Below are 13,359 nucleotides of genomic sequence, written 5' to 3'. Positions count from 1 at the left end.
GGGATCTCAACGTTTTGGGGTTTAATGATATCAAAAACACTGATATCTCGATGATGGGTGTGTTTCCTTGTGCGTGTTTGTGTGTCACAGTTTCTTGAGGACAGTCTACTGTAGAGCTAAAATGGCTGGATGGAAAAATAACAAACTTAAAACTTAAGCCTGTAATCAGATGATGAAGTGATGATTAGTTTTTGAGCCAAATTGTGCAAGAGAAAGAGGCACTCTAGGGGAACGCTCAAATACCGTAATTCTACAATTAATTATGAGTTCTTCTCGTCAATTGCTATTGCAATGACCTATTTTATGATCAGAAAGATCAGCATCAGAGCGGTAAATATTTCTTGAAATATTATAGAATAGTTTGCGTAACTTGGTTCCTAAGGTATAAAGCCTACTGATGCTCATGTCTAAATTTTTAAATATTTTTTTATATTACACCAGAAAACAAAGCAATAAAGCATTTCATACAACCAAATGTAATATGCGCTTGATGGAATTCCAACACATAGCCACCCTTTACATAGAATACATCACCCACAACTCTTAATCCTCGTCAATATAGCAGTGTGGTACTAAAAAGTACCACAAAGATCTCCCTTTCACGCCGTGCATCTCGTTTTCTCTCTCCACCTTGGTCTTTTCCTTTCTCCAGTGAGATTCTACCCTAACTTGGCTTAGTAATGTAACTAAGCTCAAAAAACACCAGGTTTCGATAAGTCCTTCCGGCCAATTCTAGCCAAAACCCAGAATCACTTTGGCTTTCTGAAGGCAACTATTCTAGAACTCTCTCTAGTTGACTGCTATATCCTTGAGCGTAGAATAGTCCTTGTCAGCTACCTATCTTGTACAAGAAACAGCAGAGCCATATCTGTTCCCATTTGGACTAGGTGTACCATACCAGTCTGGAGGTTCTCTGGCCTGATAAAACATCATGGTTGCTATCTCTTTTTCTAAGATGGAACCTGGTGCCTTAGCTTTGAAAGAAGAAACCTCTCACTGAAGCCTAGAAGCCTCCCAGAAGAGTCTTTCAACCTCTGATAAGCTTTTGTTGGCCTCTTTTCTTCCGTCTCCCTTATGGCAACCTGGCCTCTGATATCCTGGTGGAACATTGCATGTTTCCACCAAGAGTGCAACTTTCCATCGTCAATGCCGGTGCTTTGGCTTATTGCCCTTCGAGGACTTATTTCTGCTCTTTTACAGCTCCTGTCTTACTGTCTGCCAATGTCCGTCTCCCTCTGTATTGTAGACAAGATATTTACCCAATCAACAAAATTTGTATTTGCATCAATACGTGACTCAAAGTGCTCCTCAAATTTAATAGTATGAGTTTCGCTCATACTGAGCACTTTATTCAATTCCTCACAAACTGGGTAATAATCCTCTTTAATAAAACCCGTGTGTGTGTGTGTCTTCTGGTGAAGTGTGCATGCGCGGGGCCACACGGCACGTGTTCAGTCTCGTCCTGTGCATTCCCTGTGTGTGCAGAGAGAGAGACACACACAGGTTCGCATGCGCGAGAGACAGACAGACACGCAGGTCCGTGCAAAAGGCACGCACGCACGCACGCACACCCGCGCGAGAGACAGACAGACAGACAGACAGACAGACAGACAGACACGCACGCATGCACGAACGAACGCACGCACGAATGAACACACACACACAGGCCCGCGAGAGACAGAATCGCACGCGCACACACACGCAGGCCCGTGACAGAGACACACACACACACAGGCGCGCGTGCATTGTTGCAATGTTACTTTTCTTGGTTGTTTATTAAATTATGGATTTTTCAAATGTTCATTTTTTTCCCTGTGCTTAAAACTCATTAAAAAAAAGTGTTTTTAGCAAGCAGGTTGTAAGGCTATAGCGTGAACTCCTGCAGTGTTAGTTTTCTCTGTTGTTCAAGGTTTTCTTAGTGTTAATCAATGTTTTTACATTTAGTTTACTATTGCACTGTGCATTCAGTGGTATAATTAACTATATTTGTGCTTAAAAACTTAAAAAAATATATATTTACATACAGTTCGTACGGTCTGGAACGGATTAATTGTATTTACATACAATCCTATGGGGAAACTACTTCAGTTCACGACCAAATCAGGTTACGACCAGAGTTTTAGAACGAGTTACGGTCGTGAACCGAGGTTCCACTGTATTACTGTCAGACAAAATTACAGCCATTTTACGGAAATACAAACCAGTATTACTGAGAGAGCAAATTAAAGGCACACAATACAGTGACGCCTATTACAGCCACATACAAGGTCCCTTGCCATTTAATATAGACTGTTCCTACTAATGTTTATGCACTACTGTTCTATCGCCCGTTATTGTAACGGGCTTAAAGTCTAGTAAGTAATAAATTGTACACATGTGTACTGTACTTTGTAACCGATTCTCTTTCAAAATGACATTATACCTAAACATTTTAGACTTTCACGGACAGCAGAGTTCAAAATTCATGTAATAAAGGTAGTGATGTCAAGCAATATTGATCCACACCTCCCAGATTTCATATTTCAAAGAGGAGCAATCCACTGAGATACCTCATTTGGAGATTTGACATTTTAGCTCTGCATGTGTTGGACTAGGCCCTGGACGGTCCTTCAAATAGACTTTGCGTATGCTTTAACATTTAAAGGATACCAAGCCCCAGGGCCACAAAGGTACATCTCTCATGCAAGGCTTTGTCTCTCTTAGATATTTTTATCTTTTTCCTTTTGTAATTTTTTGTTCAGCAGTGATAGATGCTTTGTTGAAAGACAATGTTCTCGTGCCCAGCTTATTTTACACACTTCTTGATTATGATAGGATGGTTTTGTTTGGGTTAACAACATGCAGGAAATGCATCACCTTTATTACATATTGCATATAACTTTTTGAGAGAGCATGCTGAACATCAAGCTAACATCATCACTTATTGTACATAAGATGACCCAGAATGTACAAAACAAGGCCCGTATTCATGACTACCACACGTGTACACATAGAAAATTCTGCTCACAAGAATAATATTTTTCCACCTTCACACTGACTCATTTCTATTATTTTCACATCAATCTATTTAATTCAAATGTGTGCCCGAGCAAATAACAAGTAATTGAAATCTCTTCAGAGATGGAATATCCCAAATTCATAGCATGTCAAAAGAAACATTGAATGATTTTAATTACTTTTTCAGTTTATCTTCAGTTTGTCCAATGCTAGTTTTATAGAATCAAAGAAGATGCAGTATTAGTATGATCTGAAAAAAAAAATGATGACACAACTAAAAAATGGACCACAGGGACAAAGTCTAAAATGGATAAATTGAACTGTGAGAAATTTGTAAAGATGCTTTTATGCTTCTGCTTTAGTCCATTAACATTGCATGCGCCTACATAAGTTTAAAATATGGAATTAGTTCATCTGTAAGTCCGATATTAAACAGTAGGCCCCCAAAAATCATATTTGCGCCATTTCAAATAAGTGAAACAGGAAAGCATCTGGAAAAGCAGAAAAAGTCATAAATGTGAAGATCACACACCTTACTAAGCCTATGGCAGAACATTTCACAGCTCTTGAGCGTAGCCTCGCTGACCTCTCTGTATTTTTTACAGGGTTTCAAAGACACCTTTCAAAGAAAAGCAGAAGAAGCCCAGCTCATTTGCAGACTTTGACCGCATATTTCTCCTGGTCTTAATAGCTGACTAAATTTTAATCTCGACCTTCATCCTGAAAACCAACACTCATGTTTCACTCCTTCCGGCTACCCTGGCTTTGCACCCTGCTTGCCCTCCTGTACATGTAACCAGCTTTTGGTTTCTGGACACATGCCTGATGAAGGTTACACAGCCGAAACGTTTTGTCTCTATCTTCGTATTTCTTGACAACATAGAAATCATATGTAACTTTATTTCCCTATGCTTAAAATAATTAGGTTTCAAATCAAAAAATATTACACCATATGTGTTCAGTGTAACATAACTGTAAGTCAGCCCTTACTGCAGGTGATTTCCATTTCAAAAGATGTTAAGTTTAGGGATGTTAAGAACTAATTCACCAATACCTCTACTACCACCGAGAACATAACATGAAGAGCCAGCTGGCTCATAGATTGTAAAGTACCTCCTAAATAATACATCTTCATCATCAGAACCATTTAATTCTTGGATGCATGTCTGCTCACTGCAGTGCTCCGCAGTTTTATTCTGGCAAATGTAAGCATGTGATAATTATGAGACATCTCACACATGCTGTTCCTCGCTGGTTACTGATGTTTGCAGGGGTTGTTCTTCCCCTACCCACTCTGCATGTTACATACACACTTGAGTATGGGAAAGGTGCTATATCAATAAAATGTATTATTATTATTATTATTATTATTATTACTTTGGGAATGGGCTGGCGCCCTGCCCAGGGTTTGTTTCCTGCCTTGCGCCCTGTGTTGGCTGGGATTGGCTCCAGCAGACCCCCGTGACCCTGTAGTTAGGATATAGCGGGTTGGATAATTGTTGGATGGATGAATGGATGGATTATTATTACTATTGTCTCTTATAACATCTTTTGGCCATCATCATCAAAGTTCTGCTGCTGGTTTTAGCACATCCAGAAGTAAAGGTTATTTTCAAAAGGAGTAATAAAGTTTATCTAATCTAATCTAAAATTAGCAATTAATATGGTATGGACAGAAAGAAAATGCTATAATATGTTCATGCTTATTCTAAATTTCTAACAGAAATACAAAAGGAACCCTTTTATTCCAAAACAATTCACAAACTCTGAAATGAATGTGAATCAACTTTAACTCTTTCAGGGCTGATGTTGACTTTTGTCAAAATTCAGGGGTAGAGGACAGTAATCAGCTGTAATATGTGACAAATCTCGCATTTACATTTTAGATTGACTCTCTTTGCTAGAAGGAACGTTACGTAGTGTGAACTTGAACCCGGACACAGACAGGCGGACATCTTAATTTCACCCAACACACGTTTATTTTACAATTATTTACAAATTGACCACACGTGCACCCCCAGTGCCTCCAGCACCTATCCCCCAAAAGTCCAGGCCACACAGTCCTTCGTGCCTCTCTCTCTTGGCCGCCTCCAGTCCTCTCTCCAGCTCTGTCCACTTCCACCCGACTTCCGCCATCGACTGAAGGGAGACGGCCCCTTAAATAGGAACCCGGATGGGCTCCAGCTGCTTCCCGGCCCTCCTCTGCAGACACGCCCCAGTGTGGCGGAAGTGGCGGCTGCGCACCCGGAAGCCGTCCGGGTGTCCCCTGTCGTCTTCCCTCCAGCACTTCCTGGTGTGGCGGAAGTGCTGGGCTCCAGGGTTGTTCAGGCACCGGGGTGCCGCCTGGTGGTGGCCACGGGTCCCTACAGGGCTGGGCTTCCAAGGCGACCAGGGCGGACGCCCCCTCGTGGTCTGGAGGAGGTACAAGCCCTCCTCCGGTCCTCTTGGGCGTCCCGGCCGGATGCCACAGTAGCTTTGTTGATTTAACCTCGGTTCCCTACACGTGCATGAGTAGCAAAGAGCAAAAAACCTCTAAAATGGCATCGACATCTGGCGAGAGACTAAAGCGAATATACAAAGCAAAATACTCCATTGACGTTTTACGTAATTTCGTTGAATAGGACTCTTACTTGTTGGACTCCGAGTTTGATGCAAGTGATCTGGAGATGGATATTGAAAACAAAAATGAGATACCAGCCGTCCCCAGTGGATCGTGGTGCTGAACACTTTTGTGTAGCTGATGTGCCTACAGCAGCGTTCGCCTGGGAGGACCACCACTTACGATGACAAGAGGTACAAACATATTGCGTCACACTGTGACCGCCATCGCCACCGACCTGCTGTGTGATATTCAGCCCTCAAAGAGTTAAAGACAAGAATATCAACACGCCACCTATGAGAAGTTCAGTTTACCAAGCAAGTGTACAGACTGTGAGGGGTCACAACAGAGAAATGCCTGACATTCTGGTAACTAAAATATGTGCGCATTACGGTAACTACTGTACTAATATTATGACACTTTGGAATGTAACTGTATATTAGACATCCTCAACATTTTACTTATTACTGTATTCCAGTTACCAGATATCCCTTAATATTTAGTTTGACTATATGTTTTTTTTGTATTTCCTATTTGTGCTTATGATAACCATAACAAAGTGACTTCTTTGAAGAGTAGAAGTCATATTTTGCTTTCTTTTTCCTGTTTGCCTTGACGAAAATTGCAATAAATAAAGAATGAGGACTACTTTAAAAATATAGAATACCCATGCATACAAATAATAAATCAATTTTTAAAAAGAATAAGAACTGCATGATTATAGAACATTGTTTCACTTTTATCTGAGTAAAAAAACATGGAAATATATATAACTCTAAAAATCGGTTTCAAAAGTGAAGTGTTACCTTCATACTGTCAAGTGAAGAATACGATTTATCTGATTTATAAAAGTATCAAGTCAAGTCAAGTTGGGGAGCATTCACTGGTACAGTGTGTTGCCGCACCCACCACACAACGAAACAACTCGGGATCCCAGTTGGCAACCCCTCAGGCCGACATGCAGTCCAGTCCTACCCTCTGGAAATGACCCTCCATCTGCCGCAGCCAGGTGTTATGTGGGAGACCCCTTGGCTTGGTCCAGCCACTTGGGTCCCCAACAATGAGGATCTTACAAGCTGGATCACCCTCTGGGAAACGCGCCACATGGCCGTAGTACCGTAACTGACGCTCCCTCACAATGCAGGTAATGTGCCTCATTCAGGACTCCATGAGCAACCGTTCATTCAACACAAAGTCAAACCAACGATACCCAAGAATATTCCGGAGAGACTTAGTACTGAAGGAATCCAGTCTTCATCTCAGGTCACTGGATAGCGTCCATGTCTAGCAACCATACTGCAAGACAGGAAGCACCAGGACTCTAAAGACTTGGACCTTTGTCCTTTTGCAGAGATATCGGTAGCACCACACACCCCTTTCCAGCGACCTCATGACCCTCATGCTCTCCCAATTCGTCTACTGAGTTCATAGGAGGAGTCACCAGAGACATGAATGTCACTGCCAAGGTAAGTAAACCTCTCAACAAGGTCAACACTCTCTCCGCAGACAGACACACTGCTGATGGCCGTGCCCAAGAGGTCATTAAAGGCCAGGATCTTGGGTTTTATCAGGACACTCGCAAGCCCAGACACTCCTAGACTCCTCACTCAGTCTCTTGAAAAAGTATGTTTGTCTATTGAACTGGTTAAAGAACAATCTCAGTAATTATAACAATCCAGTTTTCCTGGCACGGTTTGCGTGGCAGCTGTTAGTTTAGTGTTACATGTTTAGAGGACGGCTTTTTAATGAAAATGAAATCCCTTACTGATATTGAATTTCTTTGTTTGGAATAGTTAAGTTTGCAATAAAACTTACATGTTTGTTTTAAATCTTACAATCCTGATTAATATTAACATTTTAATTCCTTTAATGTGTATATTCAAGTAGACTATATTTTTTTTTCATTCATTTTTGTAAAAAGGTCACAGCATAAGAAAACTACTAAATGCAATGTACTGATAATGATGCAATTTTTTGTGTTTTGTTTCCTTTTTTGTGAGAAATTAAGAGATAGATAGATAGATAGATAGATAGATAGATAGATAGATAGATAGATAGATAGATAGATAGATAGATAGATAGATAGATAGATATGAAGGTACTATATAATAGATAGATAGATAGATAGATAGATAGATAGATAGATAGATAGATAGATAGATAGATAGATAGATAGATAGATATGAAAGGCACCATATAATAGATAGATAGATAGATATGAAAGGCACCATATAATAGATAGATAGATAGATAGATAGATAGATAGATAGATAGATAGATAGATAGATAGATAGATAGATAGATACTTTATTAACCCCAAGGGGAAATTCACATAATCCAGCAGCAGTATACTGATACAAAGAAACAATATTAAATTAAATAGTAATAAAAATGAAAAAATAAATAAATAAATAAAAAAAGAGAGTGACATTCTAAAAATCCAGAGTTTATCTAATCTAATCTAATTACAATGTGTGTTTTATTGTACCTTGAAATGGTATTCATTATAAAACCCTGATGCACTACTAAAGATGAAAATGTTCAATTCATTCTTCATTTAAAATTCCTGAATTCATATAAAACAAATTATTCTTTTTAACAGAAAAAGTATACATCTTTATTATCTTATGTTAATTTTATTTAACACATGGAAACAGCAATGCACAGCTGGTCTGACCTCCGTCCTTTCAGTAAAGACGTACACTGGATGTGTCCTTAATAACATACTGACATTAATAAAATATTTCAAATCAACGCCTGCATTCCTTGGCTATTGTGTCCATAGTGGACTGGTCTGTTATAAATATCTATGTTAAATGCAAATGTTATAAACATGTTAAAATTAAAAACAGCCCTTAGTAAAAGCTTACTGATTCTTTTCTTTATTGCTAAGCCACATGCTTTCGTGAGCTCAAATATATTTGGCCTTCCTTTGGAAGCAAAAGTAAGGAAAACATATCAAATTTAATTAGAATTAAAATAGTTTTGTACTCTGCTGCTATTGTTAACCTTCCATTGGTTGAATAATGTTCCTGTAATTGGCAGTATCACAAAAAGAGCTTACTTACCAAATGACTGAATGCAACTTTCAATAAGCTCTTCTAAACTGGCTCCTTTGGCTAACTGTCCCAGTGGCATTATTTCTTTCACTTGAGGGGTCTGTGCAAATTTTGTCCTGTTGAATCTGTGCCGGTTTGGCTGAAGGTTAGGAGTCAGTTTGTTTATAGAAGTACATCCTTGTATGAGCCTCCTGAAAGAGATGCAGCCAACTGATCAGTGCAAAGGCAGTATTTTTATTTCTCAACCGAGATAAAAGAGACCCTGGATATTCTGTACATGCAAGACCATCAGACATGAATGCCCTCCCACTAACATAAAAACCAAACCAAACAGCTGCAATAAATGGGTATTTCAAATCCAGACAGGAGACATTGTAGAGAGAGAGAGAGAGAGAGAGAGAGAGAGATTCTGAAAATAACGATAGCTTGTAAAATACAAATGTTAGGTTAGTGACGCACCATTTATGTAAATTACATTTATAAATTCTGTACATTAATCCAAAATATGATCCCAAGTTACATGCAAGTTGTATTTCTATTTTTTTTTTTTTTATAATTGTATTGATTCTATTAGTACTAGGGTGTTGTACCGTAAATGACACCTTTTATTGGCTAACTAAAACGATTACAATATGCAAGCTTTTGAGGCAACTCAGGCCCCTTCTTCAGGCAAGATGTCTTCCATCGGGTCTTCAATTCCATGTAGTATTGGTACATTTCTGTGTGTTGTATGTCTGTAGTACTAGGGTGTCGTACCGTGTTAGCCATTATGAATGTAGAGAAAAGCTAAGCAAGATGACACCTTTTATTGGCTAACTAAAAAGATTACAATATGCAAGCTTTCGAGGCAACTTTCAATGTCATCTTGCCTGAAGAAGGGGCCTGAGTTGCCGAGAAAGCTTGCATATTGTAATCTTTTTAGTTAGCCAATAAAAGGTGTCATTTTGCTTGGCTTTTCCTCTACATTGATTTTATTGTAGTCACACAACAATCCATACAAATAGATCGTTTTTTACAAAAATAGGATTGAAAACAAATCAACTCAGACCCCTGAGAAAAACAGCATGGCCAACGGACTAAAACTTAAAGCTAGTAAAAATAAGTAAATGGATGAAATAATAAGTAAATAAAGATAAATGGAAAAGAAAAAGAGATGGGAAGAGAATCTGCTTCCTCAGTGCTTTAAGAGCTTAATCTAAAATATTATTGATTAGATCCTGCCAGGTTTTGAAAAAGTTCTGCACAGATCCTCTAAGTGAGAATTTGATTTTTTCCAATTTCAAACAGTAGAGAACATCAGTTACCCACTGACTTAAAAGAGGAGAGTTAGGATTCTTCCAGTTGAGCAAGATAAGTCTGCGTGCCAGTAGTCTAGTGAAGGCGATCACAGTTTGTTTGTCCTTCTCCACTTTAAGCCCATCTGGAAGGACACCAAACACAACTCTTAGTGGATTAGGAGGGATTGTGACACCAAGGCTGTCTGAAAGGCATTTAAAAATGTTGGTCCAGAATGATGTTAATTTGGTGCAGGCCCAAAACATGTGACCCAGTGAGGCTGGAACTCGATTGCAGTGTTCGTTGGTTGGATCTTGCCCTGGAAACATTTTGGACAATTTTAAACGAGGCAGATGTGCTCGATATATAATTTTGAGTTGAATAATTGTATTCTTTGTGCATATGGAGCTCGAGTGAATTCTCTGCATCGCTACCTTCAACTCCATTTCTGATATGTTGAGTGAGAGATCCTTTTCCCGCTGTCCTGTTGGATCTTTGAAAGGGAGGGACTGTAAAATGGTTTTTATATGTTACAGAAATGCTGTATGAGTCCTCAATATTTTTTCCAGAATAGAGGGAGGTGAGAGGTGAGGAAAATTGGGCAGGTTCTGTTTAACAAAGCTTCTAATTTGAAGATAGTGAAAGAAATGTGTTGCTGGAAAGTTACATTTGGAATTTAATTGTTCGTAGCATGCTAAGACGTTGTCTATGTACAGATCTCTAAGTGATTTAATCCCAAGTTGTATTTCTGCATTACTGTAATTGTTAAAAAAATGTAAAAAATGAGATCAAGTGGCTATCAAAAAATCAGCATCACAATCTCCACAATTGTGTTGCATCTGTAGTGCAACTTCAGACTATTATCATCAATGGTGTATCCCGATATTTCTTACTGTCAGACAATAAACACTCTTTACACCAGGCTTGGAACAGGAAATGCAGCTAATATACACATGCACAGTACAAAGTTAAAAATAATAACTAATATTCTGTCCTTCTGGAATAGTCTGCCTGCTTTATAAGTTCTGGCTTCAGTTTAGCACACCCTGACTAGAGCTGCTGATTACCTGTGCATACTACATCTCTGTCGTTAGTCATTAGTACTAAAATATAAGTAATATGATATTTATAAATGGTTAGTAACGCTTGCCAATTCTGTTTCATGTGCCATTACTCTACGGCCAAGTTGTTCACCTGTGTATTGAAAAGTCATCTCAGACAAAGGTGTCGTTGGGTGCTCCTGACTCAGCTGTAGAATGGCCAATAGGATGAAGGCGGCTCGCTGGCTGAGGCCTCCAGGACTCTGACTGTGTTTGGCTTGCCGGACTCCTTTTCTGTAATTTGATTATAGTTCTACGATCAACTGATGCTCAGATATTGTTGTTTTTCATTTATGTTAAGTAGTTTATACTTTACACATCGGTATCCTTATATATGATAGTTCTGTATATAGTGAGCGGTATCGTCTATTCTTTCATTTTGCCTTAAGAGTTATTGAAGTGTTCTGCCCCTGCACTTGGTGAGGAGAGGCGTGCAAGACCAAAGTAGTTTGTGCTGTTGTATTGTAATTCTGAAGGAGCCACGATAGATTGGCCGTCTAGCTCTGTGAAGAGGATTACTTGTGTTCTGTTTCGTGTGTTGTATTCACTGCTTTTTTTGACATCTGTTGCATGCCCAACCATCCTGGAAGGCACCACTAAGCTTTTCCCCGAATGTGTAACTATCATTCTACTCTTCCTGAAAGGAGAGGTGTAAAACCCTTATCTTCTCCATCAGGAGATGGGTGGAGGAGGCCACACTGAATGAATGAACCACTTGTGTGGCCGATGATGCACTGCATTTTACTGTAATGTAAGTCAGCGTTTCTCAACCTTTAAGTATTTGCGACCCGAGTTTTCATAACAGTTTTAATCGCACCCCCTGACGTTTTTTTGAAAGGAGCCCACTAATACCAATTTGTTCTTTTTTAATTAATGATATATCATAGATGCATATTTTATTATACCTATCTAACTCTATATTTATTTTTCTAGTATCAGAATGTAGTTTAAGTTCATTTGTTTTGGTTTCAATAGATGTATTTTTCATATTTTGGATTTTTTTTCTTTTTTTCACATCTCATGCCCCCCTTTATGTTACTTCACGCCTCCCTAGGGGGGCCCGCCCTACAGGTTGAGAACCACTGATGCAAGCAAAGGAAACAGGGGTCCAACATAAAAACAGAAGCAGTGAAAGGCAAACTATAGTGTGCACTGCTGCTGGTCCTGTTGTGTATCAACAGCAAGAGGCCTTTTTGGATTTGGAATCATTTTCTTCTTTACATCAGAGTCGTATCCAAATATGCTTAATGCAAGGCAGGGTTGCAAGAGCTTGAGCCTATTTCAGCAGCAGTGAGTGCCAGCCCTGGATATTTCACCCGTCCATTGCAAGGCCCACTCACAAACACACATACTCACACTTGCACTCATACTGAAAATAATTTGGAATCACAGATCAACCAACCCAACACATGTTTGGGAATGTGGAGCACATCAGGCCAAGGACACTGGATCACTACTGGAGCAGTAGCATTAACCTCTGCACGACTGTGACCATCTGTGATGTACAGTACTGATGTACTGCAGGCAAATAATAACCTATTCTTTTATGCTCAGTTGTTTTCATTCTTGATTTTCAGTAAAACTTTCCAAATCTTCAATGGTATATAGAGTGATAATAGCACAATATGCAGCCTTCAGTAGTAGTTCTTGAGTACCATCTGTTGTCTTTAAATAGCTTACTGCAAATCTGAGGAATGCTCTTTATTAGCATTCAAAAAATGTTACTTACTTTTAGGGGTTACCTACCACAGATATTCTGTAAGTACATTTCTTTTATAAATCACTAGATGACTTTGCCCCCTGCTCGCTTTGCTCGACAACCATCAATTCCCCACCACGGCCTGTGTTATGCACCAGCCACTTTGGATTTCTGCCACTCGTGTTGTAAAGAGGGTGGCTGAACGCACCCCAAGGAGACGCGGTCGCTCCTCCAAAACCCCCTCTTAAGTGGTGATACAATAGGAAACAAATACAGTTTTTTTTTTTTTTTTTACCTCTTCTTTGCTCGATCAGCTCCTCACATGCTGCTGCTGCTGTGCTGTGTGATCTGCATCTCGCACAGCACTTCGAACATTTAAAAGCCTGTACAGCAGCTGTCCTTTTGTCTCACTGCTTTGTCTCTCTTTTTCCCCCAGACATCCTCTGTTGCTGTTGGGGGTCTCCACTCCCGAGGTGTACCTCTATGAAGTGGAAGATTTTCTATTCTTTTAATTCAGAGATGGAACTGTCCCCTCCGACTATACACGGAGCTTGATTCACTCCTGAAAGAGACTTATGTTTGTTTGAAGTGTTTGAATAACATTTCTGTCTCTAAAATCTCCTGTGTATC

At 39.5% G+C, this 13,359-nt stretch overlaps 1 protein-coding gene across 3 annotated transcripts in view; it reads right to left on the bottom strand.

Moving 5' to 3' along the window:
• Nucleotides 1-13,359, bottom strand: part of LOC120518574 (RAS guanyl-releasing protein 1-like) — a 200,038-nt gene that overhangs the window by 69,844 nt on the left and 116,835 nt on the right. For all 3 annotated transcript variants that reach the window (XM_039741444.1, XM_039741445.1, XM_039741443.1), the window contains one exon: nt 8,665-8,846. In XM_039741444.1, coding sequence (XP_039597378.1) covers nt 8,665-8,734 — 70 coding nt within the window. In that variant the 5' untranslated portion in view covers nt 8,735-8,846. The remainder of the gene's footprint in view (nt 1-8,664; nt 8,847-13,359) is intronic.

The sequence above is a fragment of the Polypterus senegalus genome, chromosome 18, assembly GCF_016835505.1.
Source record: "Polypterus senegalus isolate Bchr_013 chromosome 18, ASM1683550v1, whole genome shotgun sequence".
Classification (NCBI taxonomy): domain Eukaryota; kingdom Metazoa; phylum Chordata; class Cladistia; order Polypteriformes; family Polypteridae; genus Polypterus; species Polypterus senegalus.
The sequence above is the reverse complement of the archived record's forward strand: the minus strand, read 5'-3'. Positions and strand labels throughout refer to the sequence as shown.